General features: G+C 41.1%; 1 protein-coding gene across 4 annotated transcripts in view; it reads left to right on the forward strand.

Moving 5' to 3' along the window:
* The window catches only part of Lmbr1 (limb development membrane protein 1), a 170702-nt gene extending 155541 nt beyond the window's left edge, over positions 1–15161 (forward strand). For 2 of the 4 annotated variants that reach the window (XM_063286221.1, XM_039107740.2), the window contains 2 exons: positions 11914–12075; positions 13740–15161. In XM_063286221.1, coding sequence (XP_063142291.1) covers positions 11914–12075; positions 13740–13825 — 248 coding nt within the window. In that variant the 3' untranslated portion in view covers positions 13826–15161. Of the gene's footprint in view, positions 1–11913; positions 12076–13739 lie in introns of those variants that run through there. The other 2 variants (NM_001191858.2, XR_010065654.1) reach the window with 2 other exon arrangements.
* The last annotated feature ends 1119 nt before the right edge of the window (positions 15162–16280 follow it).

Below are 16280 nucleotides of genomic sequence, written 5' to 3' on the forward strand. Positions count from 1 at the left end.
GTGCAAAGAAACTTCCTTGATGAGGCCTGAGAGCTTGCACTAATCTACACGTATTAGAGATAGTGAATTTAGGGGGCAGATTGGCATTATATCCATTTAGGAAAATAGTAGTCACATTCACCCCTGGACCTGTTATTGCATTCATGGGGTTCACAGCTGGGTAAGAAAGACTGTTGATGACTTCCTCTATCCCAGCAGCCTGTAGCACCTTCTAGAATTGTGAGAGCCAGTAGGAAGGAAATTTCCTGTGGAATACCAGCTGAATGTCTCCATGTGGTGTGACCAGAGTTTGTGGTCTGGCCATGCTTTCAGTCCTTGTCCTTTCTTTACTTTCCAGAAGCCACATTGTTTCAGTTTTTCAGATTTCTTTTTCCTGGAGGTATGTGCATGTACTCTATAGGAAATTGTAATTGCACCTGGATATTTCTTTGTTTCAGAATCTTTTGTTGACTTTGCTTTTCCTTCTGAATATTATTTTTTTCTTGTATTTTTTGGCACTTGAGGCACCCAAGGCCTTAGGCATGCCAAGTGTGTGCTCTACCTCGGAGCCACCCCCAGGCTCTTGAATATTATTTTTTTAATTGGATGTTTTATTTATTTACATTTCAAATGTTATCCCCTTTCCTGGTTTCCCCTCTAGAAACCCTGTATATATCCTCCCTCCCCCTGCCTCTATGAGAGTACTCCCTGACCTACCTACCCACTCCCGCCTCACCACCCTAGCATCCCCCTATGCTGGAGCATCAAGCTTCTACAGAACCAAGGGCTTCTCCTCCCACTGATATCCAACAAGGCCGTCCTCTGCTACATATGTGGCTGGAGTCATGGGTCTGTTCATGTGTACTCTTTTGTTGGTGATTTTGTCCTTGGGAGCTCTGGGGGTTCTGATTGGTTGGTATTGTTGTTCTTCCTATGGGTGCAAACCCTTTCAGCTCCTTCAGTCCTTTCCCTGACTCTTCCATTGGGGACCCCATTCTCAGTCCAATGGTTGGCTGTGAGCATCCACCTCTGTATTTGTCCGGCTCTGGCAGAACCTCTCAGGAGGCAGCTACATCAGGCTCCTGTAAGCAAGTACTTCTTGGCATCCACAGTAGTGTCTGGGTTTGGTGTCTGTATATAGGATGGATCCCCAAGTAGGGCAGTCTCTGGATGGCCTTTCCTTCAGTCTCTGCTCCACACTTTGTTTCTGTGTTTCCTCCCTTGAGAATTTTGTTCCTTCTAAGAAGGACTAAAGCATCCATGTTTTGGTCTTCCTTCTTGAGCTTCATGTGGTCTGTGAATTGTATCTTGGATATTCTGAATTTTTGGGCTAATATCCACTTATCAGTGTGTTCTTTTGTGACTGGATTACCTCACTCAGGATGATATTTTCCAGTTCCAACCATTTGCCTATGAATTTCATAAAGTCATTGTTTTTGGTAGCTGAGTAATATTCCATTGTGTAGATAGATGTACCACATTTTCTGTCCCCATTCCTTCATTGAAGGACATCTGGGTCCTTTCCAGCTTCTGGCTATTATAAATAAGGCTGCTGTGAACATAGTGGATCATGTGTCCTTGTTATAGGTTGCAGCATCTTTTGGGTATATGCCCAGGATTGGTATAGCTGGATCCTCAGGTATTTCAATGTCCAATTTTCTGAGGAACCACTAGACTGATTTCCAAAGCGGTTGTACCAGCTTGCAGTCCCACCAACAATGGAGGAGTGTTCCTCTTTCTCCACATCCTGTACAGCATCTGCTGTCACCGGAGCTTTTGATCTTAGCCATTCTCACTGGTGTGAGGTGGAAAATCAGGGTTGTTTTGTTTTGCATTTCCCTGATGACTAAGGATGTTGAACATTTCTTTAGGTTCTTCTCAGCCATTGGATATTCCTCAGTTGAGAATTCTTTGTTTAGCTCTGTACCCCATTTTTAAAATAGGGTTTTGTGTGTCAACTTGACACAAGCTGGAGTTATCACAGAGAAAGGAGCCTCAGTTGAGGAAATGCCTCCATGAGACCCAGCTGTAAGGCATTTTCTCAACTAGTGATCAAGCAGGGAGGACCCAGCTCATTGTGGGTGGTGCCGTCCCTGGGCTTGGGTTCTATAAGAGAGCAAGCTGAGCGAGCCAGGGGAAGCAGCCAGTAAGCAGCATCCCTCCATGGCTTCTGCATCAGCTCCTGCTTCCTGACCTGCTTGAGTTCCAGTCCTGACTTCCTTTGGTAATGAACAGCAATGTGAATGTGTAATCTGAATAGACCCTTTCCTCCCCAACTTGCTTCTTGGTCATGATGTTTGTGCAGGAATAGAAACCCTGACTAAGACAGGTTATTTGGCTCTCTGGAGTCTAACTTCTTGAGTTCGTTGTATATATTGGACATTATCCCTCTATTGGATTTGGGTTGGTAAAGATCTTTCCCAATCTGTTGGTTGCAGTTTTGTCCTATTGACAGTATCCTTTGCCTTACAGAAACTTTGCAATTTTGTGAGGTCCCATATAAGCCATTGGTGTCATACTCAGGAAATTTCCCCTGTGCCCATGTGTTTGAGGCTCTTCCTCCCATTCTCTTCTATTAGTTTCAGTATATCTGGTTTGATGTGGAGGTCCTTGATCCACTTGGACTTGAGCTTTGTACAAGGAGATAAGAATGGATCAATTTGCATTCTACATGCTGACCTCCAGGTGAACCAGGACCATCTGTTGAAAATGCTATCCTGTTTCCACTGGATGGTTTTAGCTCCTTTGTCAAAGATCAAGGGACCTAGACGTGTGGGTTCATTTCTGGATCTTCAATTCTATTCCACTGATCTATCTGCTTGTCTCTGTACCAATACCATGCAGTTTTAAATCACTATTGCTCTGTAATACTGCTTGAGGTCAGGGTTGGTGATTCCCCCGTTCTTTTATGGTTGAGAATAGTTTTTGTTATCCTGGGCTTTTTATTATTGCAAATGAATTCGCAAATTGGGCTTTCCAATGGGAGTTAAGAAGGAAAGGTTTTGAACTCATTTCCTCAGTCAGCACTCAGCCATCTGAAAATGAATTTCAAACCAAATCAGAATTTGGTCTCTGTTTAGGCCCCTGCTGACTTTTGGGTTGCCCCATACTGTGGTTTTTGGCATTTGTGATCTCACCTCCGCATCCCTTCTTTATAATTAACAACCTTTCCCTCTGTTTTTCCCCTTTCTTTGTTGATCCCTTGGCTATCTGTACCTCTCACTCTCCTATCCAGTGCTAACCAAAGACTAGCCTAACTCTGCATGTCCTGGGCTCTCATGAGATGCTGCACAGGCCGTTGCCAAAGCAGAGCTTATTGCTGTCTCGTTAGTCTCAGGGCACTTCCACCCAAGAATCCTGCCAAATCAGAAACTTGAAAGTTAGGGGCTTTTTGCTGTCTTACGTCCAACCCCTCCCCATCCACCTTGTTTTTATCCTGAACAACTGAGAGGAATCTGTGTATGACAAGTGGGTTCAGGGCCTTCTTCTTTTTTATTTAGAGGAGAGTAGGGTTAAGAAGATTCGAGGTCAAACCAAAAGAGAGAAAATGTCTCTGAGAGACTGCTGGACCTGCTCTGAAGATTTCTATCAGGAAAGGGGTCAGACTCTATCTCCATCCTTGGATTAGTGAATATTTAAGTTCACTTACTGAAGTTCACCTGACTACTTAACTAAATTGCCTTCCATTAGAACAAAGTGAGTTTGTAGCAAATACACAGTCATGAAAAATGATAATTTCAGACACATTTCTCCACTCCTAAGCTTTCGTTCCATGTTCCTGAAGCTTTTTGCCCTTGACCTTTCTTTCCTGTCCAGAGACTCCTAGTTCTTTCTGGTGATGTAAAATCCTGCATTGCAGGTTCTTGGACTTTTAACTTCGCATAACAAACTTTGCTCATTTGCATTGATGTTCGTTTATTATTAATCATTTTACTCATTTACATTTCAACTGATATCCCCCTTCCCAGTTTCCCCTCTGCAAACCCCTCATGAATTGATGTTCTTTTTCTAAGATTTATTTATTTATTTTATGTATATAAGTACACTGTAGCTGTCTTCAGACACACCAGAAGAGGGCATCAGATCTCATTTCAGATGGTTGTGAGCCACCATGTGGTTGCTGGGATTTGAACTCAGGACATCTGGAAGAGCAGTCAGTGTTCTTAACCACTCTCCAGCCCAAATTGATGCTCTGAAGAAACTTTGCATTCCTTAAAGAGCAAGAGCCCACTTCCTATATCTTGTCTTGCAGAGCTTTAGTGTATAAGCTCCTGTGATGTCAGAGAGACTCCTCATTGATGGCTGTTCTCAATGTGGATGAAGTAATTTCCATGTGCGTTGCCTGAATTTGCCATGTCATCTCTTTTATTCTCTCAGCTTGTTTAACCAAGTATTATTTCAAAAGGTCTTTGCAACAAGCCAAAAAGTAGAAGTAGCCTGTTGTTAGATGATAAGCCAAGCAAAAGGTGGTATGCACGTCAAACGGAAGCCAGTCCAAAGAGACAGACTCTGGGGTTCTGTTTCCAAGAGGAATTGCAGTAGTCTAGTCTATAAAGACAGAGATAAGTGATGTATACCAGAGATGGGGTGGGTAGGGGTGGGTAGGTGGGTGGAGAATAGTTTGGGAATACTTTCAAGTTTGCAAGATAAAGGAGTTTGGTGGTAATGGTTATAAGTAATATGACTATTATTAATAGTACCAAGCCATGCTTTAAAATAAAATTCTTACATTGGTACATTTTATGTTACATGTCTTTTACCACAATTAAAAACAAAGGAAAGGAAGTCTGTTATATGATACAAGATTGATGTGGAAACATGACCTATGACACAGCCTATACAGAAATGGCCCATCCAGTGCTCTCTGATTCCAATGATAGGGGTAGGGATGAAGAGAGAGTCTCAAGAGAAACTGTCTAGTGGATGTGGACTTTCCCACTGGGGACCTGCACTTGAGTTCAAACTAGGGAGAAGGTATTTAATGCTCTCGGGTAGTACTTGTCTTCGACTATGTTCAGTATGCCCCTTTCTTTCCCAGCTTTGCTGAAGTTCTGACGCAGATGGATGGTGGATTTTGCTAAATGCTTTTTGTTTATACTGAAACAACCACACACTTTTTAAGTCTCGAAGTATGTTAAATTGCATTTATTGTCAAATGACAATTAGCCTGCTGTTTCTTGAATGAGCTGTCATAATATATTACTTTTGGGGGTTGAATATGATGAAAATTGGCTGAAGACTTTCTTTAGTGTTTTTGATGACATTGTTCTGCGGTTCTCCCTTTTTGTTTGATGCTTATGATTTTGATTTATGTGTCATGCTTTCCTCACTACAAGTGTTCAGAAATAGGCTCTTTCCCTGGGTGGTTTTCATAGACTTATTTTCTCATCCTTCAGTGCACCATTGCTTATTGATGATACCATCTGGTTTGGAATTTATTTTTTTGAAAAGAGTTTAGCAACAGTTCAGTTTCTTTTATGGGAAGAGCCCTACTCAGCTTGAACAAGCTTTGTTAATGTCAGCAACAATGTCAGATCTATGGGCAGCTCCCTCAACGATCAGTAGAAGTAGAGACTTCGCACTTACACAGATCTTCGCCTGAGCAGTGTGCTTACACATGTATTGATTTATTGATCCTCTTAAAGGAGCAGCATTGATTGCATTTTTTTTCCTGTTTCTTTTTCTTTCTGTTTACTGATGTAGACCTTTGGAGTAACATTTTCTAACTTGCAGTTGGAGCTGACCTTTCTGATCTTTGAGGCCATTTTCCTTTTCTGATCTGAGTACTTAGCTGCACCCCCATACTCCATCTGCTGCCTGCCTGTGCTGTACCCCACTACATAGCTATATCATAACTCACAATCCTTTCCTGTAGAGCATTTAATTTTTACTTTCTCAAAAATACTTTTTCTTTTTTGATTCCTGGGATATTTTGAAGTATGGTATTTTGTTCTGAAACATTTGGGGATATTTGAGAGATTTGTTTGTTAGTAATTTTTCTTTAGTTTCTCTGTTGATCTCAATGTGAAGGGATACACTTCATGTGTGTGGCATTTTAATTTGTTGATCAGGCTTTCTAGCCTGTGTGCAAGGCACAGAAGAAAGGACAGGACATTTGCTTCATCTGTGTGCTGTGTTTTTAGTGTTAGCTCCACTGTTGGTAGGTGTCCTCATTCTTTCGAGATACTTAGGTCCACTTGTTTAGACTGCCGTTGAGAGGACTATGAGGCACTGGGTAAAACTGTGAGCCTCTTTCTCCTGTACTCCTGTCAGCTAGCATTGCATGCTTTTAAGTTCAGGCAGCAGTAGCATAAGCATGGGGTCCCAGGTGAACCAGCTCCTGTAATTATGTAGTGAGGATCATTGTTTAACTGGTAACTCTTCTCAAGTCCTCTTTGACACATGCTAAAATAGTTATTTTACCTTCCTTACAATACTCTTCAATCCTTACGCTGTGAACCAGTGTCTTTATGTTAAATGACTATATAAGCCTGTCTGGATTTGGATAGTTAGAGTATTCATATCACATTTGATTCTGGGTGTGATCCTATCTGTGCCTGTTTCTATCCATACCATCTCTCCCTGCTTTCCCTGTCTTCTTCATCTACAGTCGTAGAGATAAACTAACATTGTTTTGGCCTGTAGACAGAACTCTGAGAAGTTACTTGCCCAGTTACTGCCAGGCTTATTGAGTGTTAAACTTCTGTGAAATGGGGAATGGCAGTGACACTCATAGTCTATCAGTTGTAAGCTGCCTGGATTCCTTGGATATTTACGTAGAAGGGGTACTACTGCTGGATCATATGGAGATTAAGTTTTGAATTTTTTGAGAAACCACCATACTGATTTCCATAGTGGCTATAACAGCTTATATTCTAACTAGCAGTGAATAGGTTTCTTTCCCACCCCCACCTCCCATTTTCACCAGCATTTGTTGCTTTTTGTTTTTGTTTCTTTGATAAAAGCAGTTCTGACGGTGGAACGATAGAATCTGAGTGGCATTTTGATAAAAGCAGTTCTGACTGGGATAAGATAGTGGCATTTTGATGGGTAAATGTTAGATTTTTTTTTTAATCTGTATTTATTAGTCATTTAAAAAATTGTTTTGGAAACTGTTCAGTTGTTCATTTATTGAATTATTTGCTCACTTGATGCTTAATTTCTGAGTTAAATTATTGTGTGCCACAGACTGTCTCCTTTTCTGTTGGCTCTCACTCTGTCTCTGTCATCATACAGATTGCTAGTCCGACACAGGCCCGTTTGATTCTTCTTGCTGTTGTCTTTCTGAGCTGTGGGTTGCTGTCCAGATCTTTTTTTTTTTTTACTTTTAGTTTGGTAGTTTCAAAGTATCAGGTTACACTGCAGTTTTTAATCTATTCTGAGTTGATTTTTGTGCAGAGGAGGCAGGATCTAGTTTTGGTTCTTAGTGTAGACACACAGACTTTCTGGCACCACTTGTTAATGAGGCTGTCTTTCTCTAGTACTTTTGGTTCCTTTGTCAAGAGTCAGAGGGCTATGGCTTCTTTCTGTGTCTTCTACCTCAGTGCTTTTTTCTGTACCAGTGCCATGCTGTTTTTGTTACCACAGCTCTGTGGTCTAGTTGGAGACCTAGTGTAACATTTCTTGGAATGCAAGTCTGCTGCTAATAAATTCCATGATATATGGATGTCTAAGATAGCTTTATTTTGCCTTATTTTGGAAGATATTCTTATACATGAGAGTTTAGATTATTTTCTCTCAAACATTTAAAATAGTTTTGCATTCTCTCCCCCTTTGCATTGAAATCTTTGACAAAAAACTTTCTATGGTCATCATTTCTGTTTTTCTTTTCTTGTGGAATGCTCAGCAGTCTTATTAATGTATGCTTAGGCAGGATCCTACTCAGAGTTTTCACTTTTTGTTCATTATTTATATGTGTCATCAAATTTGGTCTATTCCTAGTTGATAATCCTTTTGCCGATATTTTTTTCGTGGAATTTATCCTTTTAATCTTGTAGGGATTGTGTGTGTGTATGTGTGTGGTGTGTGTGTGTGTGTGTGTGTGTGTGTCCGTCCTTGTGTGTACATTTATGTGTTGAGTATGTGTGGTATGCATGCACTTGTGTGTGGTGTGTATATACACTCATGTGAGTGTATGTGAGTATAGTGTCACACAAGGCCAATTTCATGTGTCTACCTTGATTTTCCCAGACAGGGTTTCTTATAGGCTGTGAACTCACCTGAGTAGAATGTCTGGCTGGGTGGCCTGGAGCCCAGGGATTTATGTTGTGCTTTCATAGAGTTTGGGAATTGAACTTAGGTCATCCTACTTACATAGCAAGAACGTCACTGACCAAGCATCTTCACAGCTCTTCCCCAGGGACTCTGCAGAGTGAGTGCATCGTCAGCCATTGGAGTCAGTTTAGTTCATTAACACTGGTACTTGACTTGTTCTGTTTTGTGTTCCAAGAAGGGACTCAGTGTTCAGCGTGAGAATAGCCCGTGGAGTAGAGAATTGCTTGGAGTGAGGCCCAGCAAAGAACTGAGCAGGAGACCCAGAAATGACTGTTTCCAGTGGCTACAGCCTTTCCTATCGTGCAGAAGCTGGAGAAAAAGACTGAACTTACTAAATATATACACAGTTTTAAAAGCCTGAAGTTGACATATAATGTCACACACAATGTAAATAGGAAAAGCATTCTTGATAGGATTAAGAGCTGGTTGGATACTACAGGAACTGGAAAACTTAAAGATAGCAAAAGATGGTGTTGAAGCTAATCATTGAGTTTAGATATTAATTTTTAATAATTTTATTAGTAAATTTGATTAGAACATGTGTTGTTTTGGCACCTTTACATTAAAATCATGGATATTTTCGGTCACATGTTTGTGTACTAGGCTAAGTTGTATAATTTACTGATAACATCACTCTTAGGTCTTTTGTGTCCCACCCTTTACAAAGGCTCCAAATGGCCTCATGCAGCTCTGCCAACATGAACATGCTTGCTCAGAGTAGAAGTTGACTCAGGTGGGCTAAAGAACTTGAGTTCTATTGACTTATACTGTGGGTGGGGCAGCTTGCTCCTTCTTAGAGTTGACTGTATTTTGTGTACCGTTTTTAAAAAAGTGAATAGAGAAAAGGTTGTTTTTGAAGGAATTGCTCGTGAAGCATTCTCAGTTGAGTCTTTGTGGGAGAGGCAGTGCATTGCTTGTCATGAAGTGTTACCAAGGCCACGTGACCCTGCACCTCACTGCTGCCTAATGAAGCTGCTTTGTGAGTCTATGTGTTTTAACAGTGATGCGATAGCTGACCAAAGGTATTTAATAGTTTAACCTTGTTGTATTTTAAAACTCACTGTCTTAATACCATGTTATCTTACTTGTATAATAAGCTTTACATCAGTACTGTTACTTTTTCTTAAGTGTCAATAATTTCAAATTGAAAAAGACATTTTTCTTTGTTTCTGGGACAAAAGCCACCTAGCCAGAGTTTCAAAGAAATTATTGGTTTTTTTGTTTTGTTTTTTTGTTTTCATTTCTCTCTCTCTCTCTCTCTCTTTTTTTTTTTTTTTTTTTTTTTTTTGCTTCTAAGTAAAGAGTTGTATGCTACACAGAATAATCTTTTGGTTGGTCAAGATCAGTCAGGTTTTTCCTAAAGTACAAGTGAAAAAATAGCGTCTTAGTCAGGGTTTCTGTTCCTGCACAAACATCATGATCAAGAAGCAGGCTGGGGAGGGAAGGGTTTATTCAGCTTACACTTCCATATTGCTGTTCATCACCAAAGGAAGTCAGGACTGGAACTCAAGCAGGGCAGGAAGCAGGAGCTGATGCAGAGGCCATGGAGGGATGTTACTTACTGGCTTGTAGAACCCAGGACCACCAGCCCTGGGACGGCACCACCCACAATGGGCTGGGTCCACCCCCCTTGATCACTAGTTGAGAAAATGCCTTACAGCTGGGTCTCATGGAGGCATTTCCTCAAGGGAGGCTCCTTTCTCTGTGATAACTCCAGCTTGTGTCAAGTTGATACATAAAACCAGCCAGTACACAGCCCAACCCTATGAACTAGCATTTTTGTTCCTCTTGGATTTCTGTATATCTTTGCCTGGAACAAAGTTTTTGCATAAGCCCTTTGCCTAGACATCTTGTTATGTCTGGACCCTGACAAGTGCCCAGTGGAGTCCACTTCTAGGGTCTGTGACCACCCATCTCACTGTTCTATGACTTATATGCTCAGTGCTACTGATTTGATCCCCCCGCCCCAGCTCTCCTTTTTTGTGGACAGCACAAAGCTAGCTACCATAGGCATACAACAGGTGTCCCAAGTGGTGTATGTATGCCCACAGATTCATTAACGAGGAGAGAATATGGACCTTGTATTTGTATCATTGTTAAGGTAATTTTGTCCATATGGAATGCCAGTGGTACATATAGTAATGGATAATCAAGTAACACATTAAACACATGATCCATGTGTTGAATCCATATCAGCCTGCTCTTTGTGCCCTTCCCATAGCAGTAGACATCATCCAGGGCATACTCAGCTTCTTGTTTGGGAGCTTTATAGATGCAGAAGCTTGAGTGTACCTTTCTTGATGGATAACTATAGTTTCTGCTGGACTCATATGGAGATCTTTAGATTTTGAGATCATTTCAGTTACCAGTATGGAGTCTCAGTGAAGCCTTTAGGTTTGTGTTGGTAGGACCATAACTGTTTATATAGCTACTAATGTCATTTACATGCTCTGGTTTGAAAAGTAAAGTATCCGATTAGGCATCCATTCCATTTAACAAAGTTCTTTCTTTTAGGCTATTTTTAAAAACACTTTGCTAATGTCTTTCAAACTTACATGCATTGGTCCAGGTGGGAGTGACTATGGAGCTAAATTTGAAATTCCCTGTTCTTACTGAACTGTTTGCGTAGAAAGATTTCTGCTGTCCGTAAGCTTCTCTGGGAGGCCCCCAGTAGTATTTGATAGGATTGTGTTGGCTCACGACTGAAAACCAAATTCAAAAGTTAGTTGATGATGTGATATTGATTCAAAGTTATTTTTGAAATCACCCATAAAATCCTTAAATGGTCAATAGTGTATACAGTACATACTTGTATTTTTACAGTCCTACAGCAAGTATCTATTGCATCTTGTAACTCTTTGTTATTTAGCTCCATGTAGCCCGTCAGTGTCTTCCTCAGGACTCTACTACATCCTCCTCCTCCTCACTCCACTCAACCACATGACTTGTAAGATTTATTTAACAGAAAATCCTACCACTCATGCCCAGAGACACATACTCATGGAATAAACTGAAATATTCTTCCAGTGAAAAGAATGAGTTTAAGTAACTTAAATCCATATATGATGCAGTCACCACACATTCCCAGCTTCCCACTCTTATTTTATAAATCTGTAGTATATTGGAAGGAAGTGGTCTTGTTTATTCAGTTATGTGGTGAGCATTAAGAATGTGTAAAGTGGGGTTGGGGATTTAGCTCAGTGGTAGAGCGCTTGCCTAGGAAGCGCAAGGCCCTGGGTTCGGTCCCCAGCTCCGAAAAAATGAACCAAAAAAAAAAAAAAAAAGAATGTGTAAAGTATTGCCAGTGAAAGTGGAGTTGCAGGAGTGGAACAGACATCACATGTATGTAACTAGTGGGGAAGAACGGGCTCTAGTGAATAGTACCCAAGCTTGCTCTTCAGTATAGGCATGAACCCTAAACAGGTGATAGGTACTCATGGCAGTCTCCTATGTATCACATGCAAGTGACTGGCACAAACATGAAGGTCAGGGATGGTTGGGTTGCCCTGCTGGGAAGCAGTCATATGCTTCATGGCAGAGTCTTCCCACAGAACTCCACACACCTCTGAGGCAGTCTGGCCTAATCCTAACTGCATTTGTTATGGGTATGGACACACCTCACTTCATTAAGAACTCTTATTTATTTTTATTTTTTAACAGGGATCACTAGATTTGATCTACTTGGAGACTTTGGAAGATTTAATTGGCTGGGAAATTTCTATATTGTATTATCCTACAATTTACTCTTTGCTATTGTGACAACATTGTGTTTGATCAGAAAATTCACATCAGCTGTACGAGAAGAACTTTTCAAGGCCCTAGGTAATCTTGAGATTTATGGACATTTTTCTATGATTTTTTTTTAATTCTTTGATATTTGTGTCTATTTAGTTTCTAAGCGTGCATGGCTGTCAGTCTCATTTTGACTCATGTGTTGGTGTGACTGGATCAGAATTATATCAGTGTACTACAGGGCCTCATCTGTAAGGTGTGAGTAGGAACTGTGGTTGTTCTTATGGGGCCTTAGCACACCATAAGAACTTGGGAATGGCAGTCAGCCCTTTGTTCCTGTCATGATAGTGATGAGAGCAACTTGGTGTTGAAGGCTTGGTCTTTGTAAGGATGCCTTTTACTATTATTTACTTGAAGTTTTAGGAGGACTTGGATTTTCTAAGTGAACAAGCAACCTATAATTCTCTTCAGTAAGCCAATAACCCTGGAAAACAACGTTAGCATTCTTGGTATAGACAGGGTAGGCGTTTGCTGTCATGTCTTGGTCATTTGTGTTGTGGTGGTGTCAGAGCCTGCTCCAAGTGATATGCCTTTGCTGCTACTCCTACTGAATGCTGAGCAGTGCTGAGGGTTTGTGCTTGAAGGTGAGCAGCACTCCAGAAGCTTCCCAGGCTTACAGCATGTACTCCATAGCAGTGAAGAGAGATGGTGGTTTCCTGTAGGAAACCCTAGCATTAGCTCATTTTCCTGACCCCACTTGAATGCTTGTGTTCCATATAGGTTGTGGTTTTAGCTATTTCAAGAGGCAACATATTGGTAGATCCATCAAGGCCCCAATTTCAGAAAACTTAAACTGTAGTAATAGCAATAAAGCTTCTCTAAGCAGCAACCTTATGACCTTGGTGTGTGAAAGGATGACCTTTGAAGTAAAAATACCAGGTTACTGCTCCATGTGTATTTTATTTGTAACATGCACTTTGAAATATTGCCCAGGGATGAAAAGCTACATCTCATTTCAACTAAACCAGCAGATAATTTATGAAATTTAGTGTCTGGGTTTCACAGTATCAGCCACTTTAAAAATAGGCAGATGCCTTTGAGGGTTTGCCTCAATCACATGTTTAGTTGAAACATCATTTTAGCTAGGATCTCAGATCAGTTCCAGCTTGGCTACCACTAAGATGGCTGCAGTATTGTATCAGTGTTGGCATTTTGCTGTGTAGCTTCTGCTAAGGTGTAAGTGAACTTGCCAGAGGCCCTGTGCATCATGTCATTAGTCTGACCATAATACAATACAGTTTTCAAGAGTTGTGTGAGACTCAAGAGGCATGTTTGTTTTCTTTTTTAGATATTTTCTATTATCTTTTTGTATATTACTTAGGGGCAATTCCTTGTATAGAAAAGATCCTTTTTAAATATATGTTCAAATGGCCCAAGATGTTAAGTCTGACTTTGATAAGCAATTCCATTGCTAGCAGGCATCTTCAGAGAACATCTGCTACACAGTAGCAACAGGAGTGCTGCTGACCCAGGTGAACTGTTTCGTGGGAGGTCTGCAGGTGACATTGTTGCAGCTTTATCAGTCCTGTGTCTTAGTGTTAGAATGCTTGCCTATCATACATGCGGTCCTGTATTTCATCTCCAGCATTGCAGCCTACACAGGAAAGCTGTTCTGCTTAGTGAGTCTTTTCTGGTCACCCGGTTCCTTAGCAATGCTTTCTCACCTTTTCTTATTTTTTTTTTTTTTTCTACAGGACTTCATAAACTTCACTTGTCTGATACCTCAAGGGATTCAGAAACTACAAAGCCTTCTGCAAACGGGCATCAGAAAGCACTGTGAGACCTGACTGTCTCAGTAGCACTCTATAGCAAGACCTGACAACTCCCTATCCATGACATTCCCATAGACACTGGTCACTCTGGTGGGCCTGGGCCAACCCGCCAGTGCCCCTTCTCATAAGCACTGACAACTTGGCACTGCTTATCTGTGTCTCCTTTGAGTTTCCTGATTGACTTTATAGCTTTTGGTTAAACCTGAGTCCTAGAGACTGAGGAAAAGCTGTGTGTCTACAGCAGGAGCCATCAGGATGCGAGGTGTAATGTGCCAAGAGGCAGACTTGGACTTTTTATGTTTTGAGAAGTTTGGTTCTGCAGGCAGAAGCCCGCCTGAAAGTCATCTGGTACCCAAAGCATCTCAGGTGGTCAGAAACTGCTGTACTAGTAACAAACTAACTACATTTTTTATTTCCTTAAAAAAAAAAACCAAAAGCAGATTTTCTGATTCATGTTACAGAATCTTCATTAGACTTTGAGCCAGTGGAAAATACTAGATTCTTTTCACACTTGAGCCTTGGTGGGCAGCCCCAGGACTGTGTCTTTGTGGTAAGCTGCAGTCTGAAGCATGTGATTGTAGATTTGAACAGTGTATGTCTGTGTACCTGATAATACTTTTCCTAGCACAGTGCCAGTGTTGTACACATGTGTAACTTAGACTTTGCCTTATAGGCTGTATGTACATTCACTTTTTAAAACCCTTTTTCAAAAACGACTCCACTCTGTGCTTGTTGTGCCTGTGAAACCCAAAGATAGAAATTGCTGCTGCTTCTTCGTGTCCCTCAGGCTTTGGTGACTTTCATATACACCACCTTAAGTCTCCACCTCAGGAAGGTTACCAGTGTGATACCTGGAACTTAAAGGTTGGGTTCTCCACGAAAGGGCAGGTGAAGTGTAATATGAGTCCTTAACTATTCAGTTGTTTAGTTTAATTGTTAACAGAGATGGTTTTTCAACTCCTGAGTCTACTGATTAAAAAGAAATGAGCACATGCTGCTGTTGTTTCTAGGTAGCACATATTTCACAGGAATATAGTGATGCTCACATGCAGTGTATGGATGACAGAACAGGCTTTGTGTTCAGAAAAAAAAGTAAAGCATTTTTTTTCAAATTGTTGAATTTAGTTTCTTTTTGAGAAATATGTGAAAGGTTGTATCTGACACTTTTTTCTACTTTGAAAAACAAGAAAATTTAGCTATGTTTATAAGCCATTGATTCAAGGAAAGGTCAGAGCAGTTTTCTACTGCAGTCATTTATAGTGCACACCATTTGCCAACACAACCAAACTGTACCTTACTCTGTAAGGTAAGGTGTCTGAAAATTTCATAAAATACTGAACTTTTCATTGTTTGTCGCTAACTTTCTTTTTTTTTTTTTTTAAATCCTTTTTTTTTTTTTTGGTTCTTTTTTTCGGAGCCGGGGACCGAACCCAGGGCCTTGCGCTTCCTAGGTAAGCGCTCTACCACTGTGTTACTAACTTTCTTAGTGTGTGTGTGTATGTGACGGGGAAGAGAGGGAAAGAGACAAATGGGCAGACAGACAGGGGGTTGGTGGGAGACATTAATGAGTAAAGATCTGAGGACAGCTTTCAGGAGTCAGTTCTTTCTTTTTACCATGTGTGATTCAGGCACCTTTATCGGCTGTGCAAGTCCTAAACTTTGTATTCATTTGAAAGTTCGTAATTTGAAGATGAGATCCAGGCTTAGGTGCTCAAGCTTGAGTCAGATAGATGATGACTTTTAAAACACTGACTGGAGCTATTGGTGGTGAGATGGGAAATGGGCTTTAAGGATTCTCTCAGCTTGGATCTCAGGCCCTCTGTGGTTGATCTGCTGCATGGTCACTCACCTCAGAGTTACCTGGAGGGAGGTACTGGGTCCAGGTGCTGTCCCTGCACTGGGCACGTGCTGGAGGCTGGTGATATGGATCGTCAGTGGACAGCCGTGTGCACACAGTTGCACGCAGGGTCCTGCACTGCAGTGCTGTTTACAGAGTGCAGAAAGCTCTGCAGACGCATGCTCCTGTCCACACTAGTCATGGCGCTCTACTCTGACTAGACGAGGCTGCACCAGTGACTCCGTAAGGAGTCCTCTTGTTCTCTTGTCTTGAATGTCCTCTTTAAAAGGGCATGATGCTGGGCGTGGTGGTGTTTGCCTTACAGCACTCAAGTGGCAGAGGCAGGAGGATCCCTAAGAATTTGAAGCCAGACTAGTTTACATAGTGAGTTCCAGGCAAGCCAATGCAACATAGTGAAACTTTCTCTCAAAAGCAAGCAAATAAACAAACGAAAAGAGCAATGACTCAGATTTAGTTCCCAACATCCACATGGTGGCTCAGTAATTGGTGACTCTAGTCCCAGGAGATTAAATACCCTTTTCAGGCCTCTATGGGCACTGCAGGCATGTGATGAAGGGAAAACACTCCTACACATAAAAGTAATTAATATAATTTAAACAAAAAAG

The sequence above is a fragment of the Rattus norvegicus genome, chromosome 4, assembly GCF_036323735.1.
Source record: "Rattus norvegicus strain BN/NHsdMcwi chromosome 4, GRCr8, whole genome shotgun sequence".
In the NCBI taxonomy this organism is placed as follows: domain Eukaryota; kingdom Metazoa; phylum Chordata; class Mammalia; order Rodentia; family Muridae; genus Rattus; species Rattus norvegicus.